Genomic DNA, 12,908 nt, shown 5'->3' with positions numbered 1-12,908 from the left:
ACATAACTCGCTTCACTCTATCAGGACTTCAGCTCAAAATGAAGGAAAGGCCCCTGTCAGCTGGGCAAGCTGTAACAAAGAGCAGTTCCTTAGGAACTGGGCCCAAATCCCTACACTTAGAATCATATATAAGGATTCTATTTATAGTATAGTATTTATACGAATGGTCCGTATTTCCAGGCGTGTCTGCTGTTTCGTAGGCTCATTTTTATCGATTCACAGACATGAATCTCATGCCGTGTTTACAGATGCATAGGTACGCATCTTAATAGGACAGAAAGTGATACCTGTGACATTTCAGCAGGGCAGACGTGTGAAACTTTGTGTCTTACCTTAGGCAAGTGTTTCAAATCTTGCACATAAAATTATTATAAGGCGTTGGGATCTGTGTGTTTTGAGAGCGTTTCTCCAGTCAACAGTTTGAAACAATGCATTTCATCAACACTTTCATGCTTTTTTTCAGGTCCCATTTGATATTTCGCTGCCATCTATATTCAGTCTTGAGAGACTGTTTGATCTTGCTAATGGCTGTATCATATCAGGAGGAAGCCTTTTCGACTGGGTAGTGTCGATTATTCCCTGAACATCCTTTACATGTTATCCTCATAAAGGATTTAATTGTTACTGTTCTTCTTGGTTTGAAATAAATCTTTGGAACTATCCTCTTATAACAAAATAAAATTGTTTTCCTGCACAAGCCAATTTTTCTTTTGAAAAATTAGTTTTGAGTAATGTTTAAATGGTATCTGAATTAAATGACACTGTTGTTGCCTATTAAACTCTCTTCCAGAGCTAGCCGTAGAAACTGTTTGTGCACAGCACCACCATTCACACTTTTATGTAGTTTTTGTTTACATTGTCTTTAGTTGTGTCCATCCAGGAAGACTGGATTAAACCAGTTTTTCTTGATAGGGACAGTTTTACCCCTCAGGTGACATTTGGCAGTGTCCAAAGATATTTTTGATTATTAAAACTGGGAAAAGACTACTACTGGGATCTGGAGGGCAGAAGCCAGGGCTGCTGCAAAATATCCTCCAGTGTCCAGAAAGCCCCCCTCAAGCAAGGGTTACCTGACCCCAAATATCTGTGCCAAGATTGAGAAACTCTGGATAAACTTCAACTTGTGGTCATTCAGCTTTGGAAGTTCGTCTGTGTGGCTTAGGAAAAGCAGCTGCAGTGAATTAGACCTTTCTCATATTTTATGCTTCTGAAAGACAGCATTGCATAAAAGTTTACAGCATGGGCTATGGAACTACATAGACATGAAGGTGAGTAGTAACTTCACCACTTACTACTTCTGCTACTTTGAAGAAGTAATAAGTTTTAAGTCGTTCCTCACCTGTAGAATGGGGACAGTGGAAGGACTGTGGTGAGAATTAAGAGATGTGACTTAAAAAGGTACTTAGCACAGTACCTGAGGTAGTAGCAGTCATGGTGCTAGGAGTTACTTTTTCCCATCATGCCTTTCTGACCCACTTTGTTTAGCACCAAAGAATGCTGTACATGAGTGATTCCTACCGTTGGCTCATGAATGAATATCCATGGTAAAATAGAAAAATAAGGCAACATAAATATATATATTTTTTCAAGTTAAATGTGTTTAATGAACTGCCCTTTATTCTAAGATTATGGATTTCCTGCTTCCTATTTATGTTAAAATGGCCTTTCTTTTATGAAGCAGTGGTAATAGTAGCTAGTAACCAATATTTCTAAATGTTCTTATTTTACAATAAAAGAAAAAAGTAGGCATCTTATATTGCCCCCCCTTTTTTCATTTACATATCCATAAAGTTCCAAAGTCTGAGAATAGCCAGTGTAGAACTGTCAAGAATCCTCCATGGAGGATGAGTCTTGAGCAAGACTTTTAATGATAAGGATAATAATGGTTGAAGATTTGCATGTAGGGAGGGTGCTGTTGGAGAACAGGCGTGAAAATGAAAATGAATACGGTGTATGTGCAAGGGACTCCCCTACGATCAATCTGGACTGGACAGTCATTATGGAAAAATAAGGTCAATTGTAAGGGTGGAACTGGGGTGAGGACTTTGGGCTTCATTCAGTATATGCTAAAATATCCTTACTGGTGGTTAAGGAGAAGAGGGACTCATTCCCGGACACTAGATAAAAGTTGATTGAGTGAAAGGGAATGAATGAATGAATGAATGAATGAAAAGAATGATGGCCTGACTTTTAGGGACAGTAAGTAGGTGGTATATAAGGAAAAGGAAAGAAACAAAGGCTAGAAGGCCAGAGGAAACCAAGTTGTAGTGAAAAAGAAGGGAACGTAATACTTATTGCTGAATTCAGAAAGAAAATTTGATGCCCTGATGATTATACCCTCCTAGGAAATAAAGTTTGGGTCAACCAGAAAAGCCATCCGGAAAGCAATGGCTCTCATGTGGTGAAGGTTTCCAAACCCTTTGGCCACAGAGGTGGGGTTTATCAATTTCTCTGCGAGGACAGACTGTGCTTTCCCAAGGGAAGCTTAATTTATTACGCAAAGCTTGATTTATTATACCAGTGGCCAAAAGCACAGCAGAAGGCACTACACATTTAATAGAAGTGTGGAAATACACCTGACTACTAATCAAGGCCATTCACTTCAACCTAAGGTTGATTTCCTGAGAACGGATTTGAGTGTCTTTCATTCTTCATCACTATTAAGTTTTTACTAATTGGATGCCTCTTGTTTTTCTTTTATATATGCTTTTTTTTGAAATTCAGTGTTTTATTATATTTAGAGGTGTACAACCATCATCACAACCTAATCTTAGAACATTTCGATCTCAAACCCCCAGTCCACCCTTCCCCCACAACCTGTCTCCTTTGGTAACCGTAAGTTTTTCAATGTCTGTGAGTCTGTTTCTGTTCTGCAAGTAAGTTCATTGTATCCTTTTTTTTAGATTCCACATATGCAATAGCATATGATGCTTTTATTTAAAAATTAATGGATATAAAGGTATGTACTATTTTATAAAACTTTTAGAACAATGCCTGGCACATAATAGAGGTCTCTGATATGTGTTGAATGAATGAGTAATTGGATGGATGGCTATACATATGTATGTATATTGTATGTACACAACCGGGCAAGATGACACTCTGGGACTCTAAAATGAGGGGGAGCAAAGTATCACCACCACCTCCACCATCATTGTCACTACCTTTATTGTCTATCCCCCCCTGGAGCCTTTACCATACAAGGCACTGCATTAGTAAGTCCTTCAAATGCACTATCTCCTTCTGCCTCATGAGAATTCTGACCTGACGCACACAGCATGACTTACTCCATTTATAACAAAAGCATAAAGCAGTTCAGCGATTGGCCCAGCTACATCCCAGCTCTGCCTGACGGGAGAATTTGAAGTCTTTGTTACGAACCTGGCTTATTCAGCCCTTGCACCCACTCCACTGCTCCGGAAAATTTGAAAATTGAGGTAGACAAAGTCATAGCTGAGCTTCAAGCTAAAAGTGGAGTATCTATCAGGGAACACCTGATAGGTGAGTAATTAGTAATAGATTACTACAAACCCCTTGCAGACCTGAATGGATGGCCCAAGAAAGCATCCGATTTTTTTTTTTTTTTAGGGCCGCACCTGAGGCATATGGAGGTTCCCAGGCTAGGGGTCGAATCAGACTGCAGCTGCCGGCCTACACCACAGCCACAGTATTGCCAGACCCGAGCCGTGTCTGCGACCTACATCACAGCTCACGGCAATGCCGGATCTTTAACCCACTGAGTGAGGCCAAGGATCAAACCCACGTCCTCATGGATACTAGTCAGGTTCGTTAACCACTGAATCACGACGGGAACTCTGAAAGCATCCAGCATTATCCATGCTAATGTATTGGTTTCATCTGGGGAAAGGCATGTCCTTTCCAACTACTACAAATCATGTATCAACACATTTTTATTCTTTTTCCACATACAGATATTGTCATTCTTGGGTGGTGTTTTGACTGCAACACTGTAAAATTGCAACAGACCCTGCAGTCACAGTTTCCCCATTTTAAGCCATCATTCCAGAAACCCCCATAACTCTTCTAAAATAGGAAAAACACTCACTAGTTAAAGCAGAAACTTTCTGTGCAGGGCAATGAAGAAATGGTGGCAAACTGGGCCGAAGCACAAACAAAAAGAAAATTCAGAATCTACCAAGAGCCAAGATCTGGTCTTTAAAAAACACCTGAAAGACATTTCTGGAAATAAACAAATTACACAATTTGCAGCTGTTTTTTCCTCCATGCAACATACCGTCTGTAGATGCGTGATAGCAGGCACCTGCAATGGTTTCTATTTGTTTTAATTATAACAGAGAATGACAGGAGACAAACTGAAATGGGGACAAGAAGAGGAGAGAAGCAGAAGGGAGAGAAGAGGAGCCAGTGCCAGCAGCTAAGCGATGGGTAGCAAAACCCCAGCACTCACCATATCTGTGTCCATATCAATCTCCAAGAGATTGCTTTAGAAATTGACCACCTGCCAGCTATTCGAAGAGCTTAAATGCAGTAGTCTCGGTTCAGTTCATGCGTAAGCACGTTCCATATTCCCTAGCCCAGTTGACTTGTTCTCCTTCAGTGAATTGCAGAAGAGAAAAAAAATTGGTACATTTCTGGAGAGAACTAGAAACTTGGCTTCTGCTTCTGGCCTGCGCTTCCTTTCCTTCCCCTTCCCTATAGCATTATACACAAATCCTTCTGTCCAGACTCAAATGACAGAGCACAGGGCTCCCAGAACTCCCTGAGTGCTTGGGGCCCTGATCATTTGGCTCCTAACAGAGCCCAAGGGCACACAGTTGTATATTGTTGTATTTCACAGTGTGGGCTTACAACCTTAGCTCATGGGTGTCCTAAGTGTCTGAGCCTACCTCACAGTCCTTTGGCTTTCATTTGGCTTGAGACTGGGTACATCATTGTTTGTGAATGTATCTTTTAATGTACAGGGTGTTCACAGAACCTAGAACTTAGGTGAAATATACATAATATCCTCATGGACATCTCCAAGCCACAGAAAAATAAGATATTATTTTGAACTTATTTAATATTAGCTACGTGTGTATAGGATAGGATAAGCCCCTAACTGGGGTTAGGGGAGAACACAGGGGATACAGAAGTCCACTGTTTAATGATCCTTTTTCATTTTCTCATGTCTGAAATGTTTGTGGTCTATCCCCAAAGAAGCTCCCACCTATATGCCCAAGGAAACATAACAAAAATGTTCACTGATGCGTAGATTACAAGAGCCAAAATAAACAAATAAAAGCAAACCTACTAAATGTTCCTCAAGTGGAGAATCGCTAAATAAATAAATCAAAATTTAAAAAAAAAACAAAGAAATAAAAGGTATCCATATTGGAAGAGAGGTAAAACTGTCACTGTGTGCAGATGACATGATACTATATATAGAAAACCCTACGGACTCAACCCAAAAACTACTTGAACTGATCAACACATTCAGCAAAGTAGCAGGATATACAACTAACATTCAGACATCAGACATCAGTCGTGTTTCTGAATACTAACAATGAAATATTAGAACAGGATAAAAATACAATACCTTTTAAATTCCACCCCAAAAAATCAAATACCTGGGAATACAACGGACCAAGGAGCTGAAAGACTTATATGCTGAGAACTATAAAACATTAATCAAAGAAATTAAAGAGGATTCAAAGAAATGGAAAAATATTCCATGTTTCTGGGTTGGAAAAACTAATATCATTAAAATGGCCATACTACCCAAAGCAATCTACAGATTCAATGCAATCCCTATCAAATTACCCAGGACATTTTTTACAGAACTAGAACAACAATCCAAAAATTTATATGGAACCGCAGAAGACCCAGAATTGCCAAAGCAATTCTGAGGAACAAAAACCAAGCAGGAGGCATAGCTCTCCCAGACTTCAGGCACTATTACAAAGCCACAGTCATCAAGACAGTGTGGTACTGGTACTAAAACGGACATACACAGACCAATGGAACAGAATAGAGAACACAGAAATAAAACCAGACACCTATGGTCAATTAATGTTCGACAAAGGAAGCAAGAATACAAAATGGAAAAAAGACAGTCTCTTCAGCAAGTGTTGCTGGGAAAACTGAACAGCTGCATGAAAATCAAAGAAGCCACAAAACATCCTCACACCATGCACAGAAATAAACTCAAAATGGCTTAAAGGCTTAAATGTAAGACAAGACACCATAAAACTTCTAGAAGATAACATGGGCAAAACATTCTCTGATATCAATCTTACCAATGTTTTCTCAGGTCAGTCTCCCAAAGCAACAGAAATAAAAGCAAAAATAAACAAATGGAACCTAATCAAACTGACAAGCTTTTGCACAGCAAAGGAAACCATAAAAAAAACAAAAAGGCAATGTACAGAATGGGAGAAAATAGTTTCAAATGATGCAACAGACAAGGGCTTGATCTCTAAAATATGCAAATAACTTATATACCTCAACAGCAAAAAAACCAACAACCCGATTGAAAAATGGGCGAAAGACCTGAATAGACATTCCTCCAAAGATATACAGATGGCCAACAAGCACATGAAAAAATGCTCAACATCACTGATTATTAGAGAAATGCAAATTAAAACTACTATGAGGTATCACCTCACACCAGACAGAATGGCCATCATTAATAAGTCCACAAATAACAGATGCTGGAGGGGGTGTGGAGAAAAGGGAACCCTCCTGCACTGTTGGTGGGACTGTAAACCGGTAAAACCACTATGGAGAACAGTATGGAGGTACCTTAGAAAACTACACATAGAACTACCATATGAACCAACAATCCCACTCTTAGGCTTATACTCAGACAAAACTTTCCTTAAAAAAGACACATGCACCCGCATGTTCATTGCAGCATTATTCACAATAGCCAAGACATGGAAACAACCCAAATGTCCACCAACAGATGATTAGATTTGGAAGATGTGGTATATATACACAATGGAATACTACTCAGCCATAAAAAAGAACAAAAGAATGCCATTGCAGCAACATGGATGGACTAGAGACTCTGATACTAAGTAAAGTCAGTCAGAAAGACAAATACCATGGGATAGCCCTTATATCTGGAATTTAATAAAAGGCACAAATGAACCTTTCCACAGAAAATCATGGACATGGAAAACAGACTTGTGGCTGCCAAAGGGAGGGGAGGAAGTGGGATGCATTGGGAATTTGGGGTTAATAGAGGCAAACTATTGCCTTTGGAATGGATAAGCAATGAGATCCTGCTGTCTAGCACTGGGAACTATATCTAGTCACTTACAATGAAGCATGATAATGAGAGAAAAAAGAATGTATACATGTATGTGTAACTGGGTCACCACGCTGTACAGTGGAAAATTGACAGAACACTGTAAACCAGCTATAATGGGAAAAATAAAAATCTTCATATAAAATAAAAATAATGGTGTAATCATATGGTAGAATACTATACAGAACATATAAATGAATAATAGACTACCCCAGAGCAGCTGTAAATGAATCCGAGACATATATCAATCTGGATATACTTCAATAGTAGATTGAGTAAAAGAGAAAAACTGAAGTGATGTAGAAGAATACATATAAGTTGATACCATCTAAATACAATTTTAGAAGACAAAATGGGAGTTCCCGTCGTGGCGCAGTGGTTAACGAATCCGACTAGGAACCATGAGGTTGCGGGTTCAGTCCCTGCCCTTGCTCAGTGGGATAACGATCCGGTGTTGCCGTGAGCTGTGGTGTAGGTTGCAGACGCGGCTCAGATCCCGCGTTGCTGTGGCTCTGGCATACATAGGCCAGTGGCTACGGCTCCAATTTGACCCCTAGCCTGGGAACCTCCATATGCCGTGGGAGCGGCCCAAGAAATAGCAACAACAACAACAAAAAAGACAAAAAGACAAAAAAAGACAAAATGACATGATACGTAGTATTAATGGATGTGTAAATATGTACTAAACTTTTTTTTAAGGCAAGGTAATTAACGGTCAATACCAAATTCAAGTGTGTGGTCCCCTCTTGGAAAAAAGGAAGGAAATGAGATCAAGGAGGAACACCCAAGAGGTTTCACTTGTAAAATTTCTTTTGTTTTTTTTGGCTGTACCCACAGCATGTGAAGTTCCCAGGTCAGGGATCTAACCCATACCACAGCAGTGACAATGCTGGATCCTTAACCTGCTGCGTCACAAGGGAACTCCTAAAATTTTCTTTCTTAAGCTGAGTGTTTATTATATTGGTTTCCACTTTTTTAACACATGATGTATTTCATAAATTAAAAAGAAATCTATCATTTACCTTCCTCACCTTGTTGGCCAGCAAACTTATTATGGTTACTGGCTCACCTATCAGTAAATTAATTATTAAATGGGAGTTATGGCTCCCATCTCATTGTATAATTATTTAACTGCATCATTCACATCTGGGTCCAGTATCTTGGGTTTTAGTGACAATCAAAGATAATTTTGAAACTTACGTTTTGGAAACGATTTTAGAAAATTCGGTCTATGACAATATTAATTTTTAATATAAGATAGTAGATTTCAATAAGTGTTTAATTAAATTGAGGCAGACCCCCAATTCAATTCCTAGCTATTGTAAGTTTCCTAGTTATACTTTAAGTTATTTGATTTTCCAAAATGAGATATATGCCTAACTTTGCACATGATTGCTTGGTTATAAAAAATAAGGTTCACTTGTAAAATCCATCTGCTGCCCATCACTTCAATGTTTTTAAAAATACATTAAAGAAAAAGTTTCTATTTGCCAAAGATCATTTCCTATTTTTACTTTACACTTTAGTAAAGCTTTATGAGTTGCAACTTTGACACTAAAATTTCCATGGCAACAGATTTTTTTTTTGGGGTCATAAACACAGGCATGATTAAGAAGAAGTCTTTAGTGACAGCGGTTTTCTTCATAATTAAATTCATTAGCTAAAATGCTGGGTAAAGAAGCAAAGGAATTTTATTACAACAAGGACATTTTCAACTGGAGCTTTGGAAACGACACAAAATTAATTGCTATTAAATTGCTTTTGATCATATTTGATATTTAAGATAACATTTATACATTTTTGTATTTAATAGCTTAGAAAGGAACCCATCTGAAACCATATTCTGTCCAAGAACCAATCACCCTGACCCCTCCCTTTAAACTGTCCACAATGTGAAAACTCAGTGACACGTTTCTAAATAGTTCCACAACTTTCCTAATTTAATTCTCCCCAAGATTCACAAGCATTTCTTGACCTGCTTTCTTTCCTTGTCATTTATAAAAGCAGTTCAGAACAGAGGCAGAGGCTTCGCAAAATACCAAAAGGTACAAAGTAGAAAATAAAAGTTACTCAGGAATTCACTGCTGTGAAACAACCAATGTTAACATTTAAATGCATTTCCTACAGCACCTCTGTCTTCCATAATAGCAGGAAAAAAACCCATATTCAGACCGAAAAGTATCAAGAGTTGCAGCAACTGCCTATAATCCTTAAGATGTAGCACAGATGGACCTTTGCAGAGCCTATTGGCTGAGAAAGTACCAGAGTTGGGAGTGTTTAGGCGTGTGGTGGGGATGAAATGCAGTTGGTAAAAATCAGGATGTAAGTAGATCCAAAGGAATTGTTCAGAGTTCTCCTTCTGAGTCTTAAAGTATATGGCAATGATCCATTGGAAGGGGAAAAAATAAAACTGGGTTTTATCCTTTGGAGGCGAGCATTTAATCTTTCTTTCATAGATGCATTAGTATTCCCCTGACAAACAGCTCACTCATTCATACGGCATTTGTTCATTTGATAGATTTTATTCATTACTCTGTGCCTTTGCTTCCTGGCAGAAATATTTCTTAAATATTTATCTGGAGTTCTCGTTGTGGATCAGCTGAAACCAATCTCACTAGTATCCACAAGGACGCGGGGTCGATCCCTGGCCATGGTCAGTGGGTTAAGGATCTGGCGTTGCCCTGGCCCTAGCCTGAGAGCTTCCAATATGCCATCGGTGGTGGCCCTAAAAAAAAATACATATATTTTTTTTTTATTTTAAAAATATTTATCAATTGCCCACAATACGCCAGAGACTGCGCTTGAGGAACCCCACTTAGGCAGGTCTGTAAATGAGCAGGGTCCTGTGGGGCTCCTGGGCACAAAAACCTTTCCGTGTCTCCCATTTCTTGTTTTTAGGAATTGGGCTTCATTCAGCCTCCATGGCCTTCCCTGAGTCCCGAAGGACAGGTTCAGACAGTTGCTGTTGAGGGAAGGACAGGGATGCAAAGGTAAGCTAAGGGAATGTCAAGAAACAATAGTACAGCTTTGGGACAGAATCCTGGTTCCCTCTCAAGAGATACGCATAATGATGTAGGCATCTTATACACCTAAGAGAAAAGTTCTACTTCTTATGCTTCTTTTAGAAATGAATACTGTAAAGCTGAACAGCTTAGAGTCCATCCTTGTCCTTCTCCCTGGTCCTTGTCCTAATCCGTAAACTAAAGATTAGGCACCCTGAGCACAACGGCCTGTGCACTAAAGATTATTAGCACATGATTTTTTTCTAGGAACTTGCCTAGTTTGTTCTAACCTCTGACCAATATGCCCTTTTCACAATAACCCTTCTAGGCAATAACCCAGAGGACCACCACCACGATTCGTGCGGACATCTCTTGAGTTCAGCTTCGATGCCTAAGATTCCGCCAAGAAAGAAGAATGCACGTTTGCCCCAATCCTGATTCCTACCTAAAAACCTGTTTTTCTCCTTTTTACTATAAAACTCCACGCAATTCTTCCCAATGGAGGGCACAACCTTCCAGGCATTAGCCTGCAGTGGCCTCCTTTACCTGGCAAAGCAATAAAAGCTATCTTTTTCTCCTTCACCCAAAACACTGTTTCCGTGTTTCCACTGGGCACTGGTGGACAGAGGCCAAGTTTCGGCAATAGTTCCCGTCTTCAAAAACCCACATCTAATAACACCAGCTCTTCTTTCCAGATTCGGCCCAAACATCTCCTGTACCATCTCTTCCACTTCCCCCCCAGTGTGTAACACACACACATTCTGTCACACCCACTCCATCCCACGCATGCTTATTTGCATGCCTGCCCCCACTCCTTGAGGTCAGGGAGCAAGGTGGATGGATCTCAAGGAAACGAAATTTATTTTCCCACTGTTTACATGAGTGTCTCATTAAATTTTGATTTGCATTTCTTATGACCACAGTGGAGATTGAACACATTTGTTATCTGCTTATTGCAATTTTTTCCTATTGTTGTGACTCTTCCGGGCATTTCCTCAATTCTTTACTTGCCTGTCCACCTCTTTTTCTCCTGTTGGTTTCCAAGATTTCTCCCGATCAAGGCTGTTCACTCTTTTTATACATTTTGGGAATTCTTTTTTTTTTTTTTCCGGTTTTCATCTGCTTCTCAATTTTCATTTGCTGTTAGACAGTTCTCTTTTTTAAACTGTGGTAGTCAAATCAAGGCTATTTAGTTGTCTTCAGACTTGCTCAAAAAGGGATTTAAGATAGCTTACAGATATGCCTTCATTAAAACCAGATTAAGAAAAATGGGGCCAAGAAAACAATTACAGGTAGGAAAGTAAGAGGGAACCAGGAGTTGTGTTAATTTCTTGGGGGAAAAAAAAATGCTGTTGCACACTTTAGTCTTAGAAGGGGTTAGCCACAGGTATGACTGTGTGCCTTCCCGCAACGTGTGTTGCCAAGTAAATACAATGCATTACAAGATCAACCGTGTAATGACGGAAAAACAGACCACGACCAAGAGAAGCAGTTCTGTTTCTAACTCCAGAAAAGAGTTTTCCCTGCAGGTCCTCATGAGAATATTCTCCAAATAAACTGTCTTTGGCAGCAGCCTACAGTAAAATACAGCACAATTCATAGATCATTTCAAGGACTGTAGACTATTCTTTCAAGCTTTTTCATTTATTTTGTACTTGCAAAACAATATCCACTGCTGATTAAGTAGTTTACAACAATTTGGGAGGCAAGCAGCAAGGGAGCGATGTCAAGGAAAGGGATATTTTTATTGATCTTAAGAACAGTTTTGTTTTTGTCTGGGGAAAAATACTTCAAAATTTTTTTTCTTGGAGCAATTTCACTGGTTAAAAATAATATTTTTCAAATATATTTGGGATGGCATGGAAAAACACACCCGCATGGTTATTTTTCAAAACTTCAAAGGCGGATGCTCTGAATTGCTTGAAGTAAGTTGGTTTATCAATCTTGACACTGTATTCAGAACGAACACAATCTACAACAGCACCACAGCAAGCAGGCAACCAACCACAAATACACAGTTTTGCTCGAGGTGCCGTAGGTCAAATTCTAGAGAGAAAAGAGAATTGATTTTGCAAGAGCTGGGGTATTATGTGTACCTTTTCTGGACTTCTAATTGAGGGAAAACAATTTTTCTAACATAAAAAATTAGAAAATTTTTTGCTGATTGAGGGTTATAATTTTTTACACAATAGTGGACTCATAGGTGTAAAAGAACTGTAAGGTTAGTCAGTTGAGTTCTATCTTCTAAGCTTAATCCCCTCTCAACTGTCTCCATCAAGTAACCACCAGCCCCACTTACACAGCCTCACATTAGTGGTTAAGAGAGCCAGCTACGGGGTTCCCTGGTAGCCTGGTGGACTGAGGGTCTGGCAATGTCATTGCTGTGATATCAGGCCATGTGGGTTGGGGTCCTGGTTTTCCTATTTACCACCTTTAGATTTGGACAAGTAACTTTTTTTTTTTTTTTTTTTAACCACATCCATAGCATGCTGAGTTTCCTGGGCCAGGGATCGAACCAGCGCCACAGCAGTGACAATGCCCAATCCTTAATTTGCTGAGGCACCAGGGAAATCCTTGGGCAAGTTTCTTAACCTCTCTGTACTTGTTTTGTCATCTGTAAATTGCAGATCGAT

The 12,908-nt window shown here is 39.4% G+C and overlaps 1 protein-coding gene across 1 annotated transcript in view; it reads left to right on the top strand.

Moving 5' to 3' along the window:
* Window positions 1-686, top strand: part of CFAP54 (cilia and flagella associated protein 54) — a 308,666-nt gene extending 307,980 nt beyond the window's left edge. The window contains exon 68 of the mRNA XM_047788234.1: window positions 464-686. Within this exon, the coding sequence (XP_047644190.1) occupies window positions 464-583 (120 nt within the window). The 3' untranslated portion in view covers window positions 584-686. The remainder of the gene's footprint in view (window positions 1-463) is intronic.
* The last annotated feature ends 12,222 nt before the right edge of the window (window positions 687-12,908 follow it).

Source organism: Phacochoerus africanus, chromosome 7, assembly GCF_016906955.1.
Source record: "Phacochoerus africanus isolate WHEZ1 chromosome 7, ROS_Pafr_v1, whole genome shotgun sequence".
NCBI classification, from domain to species: Eukaryota; Metazoa; Chordata; class Mammalia; order Artiodactyla; family Suidae; genus Phacochoerus; species Phacochoerus africanus.
This window is presented reverse-complemented; position numbering and strand designations above follow the sequence as displayed.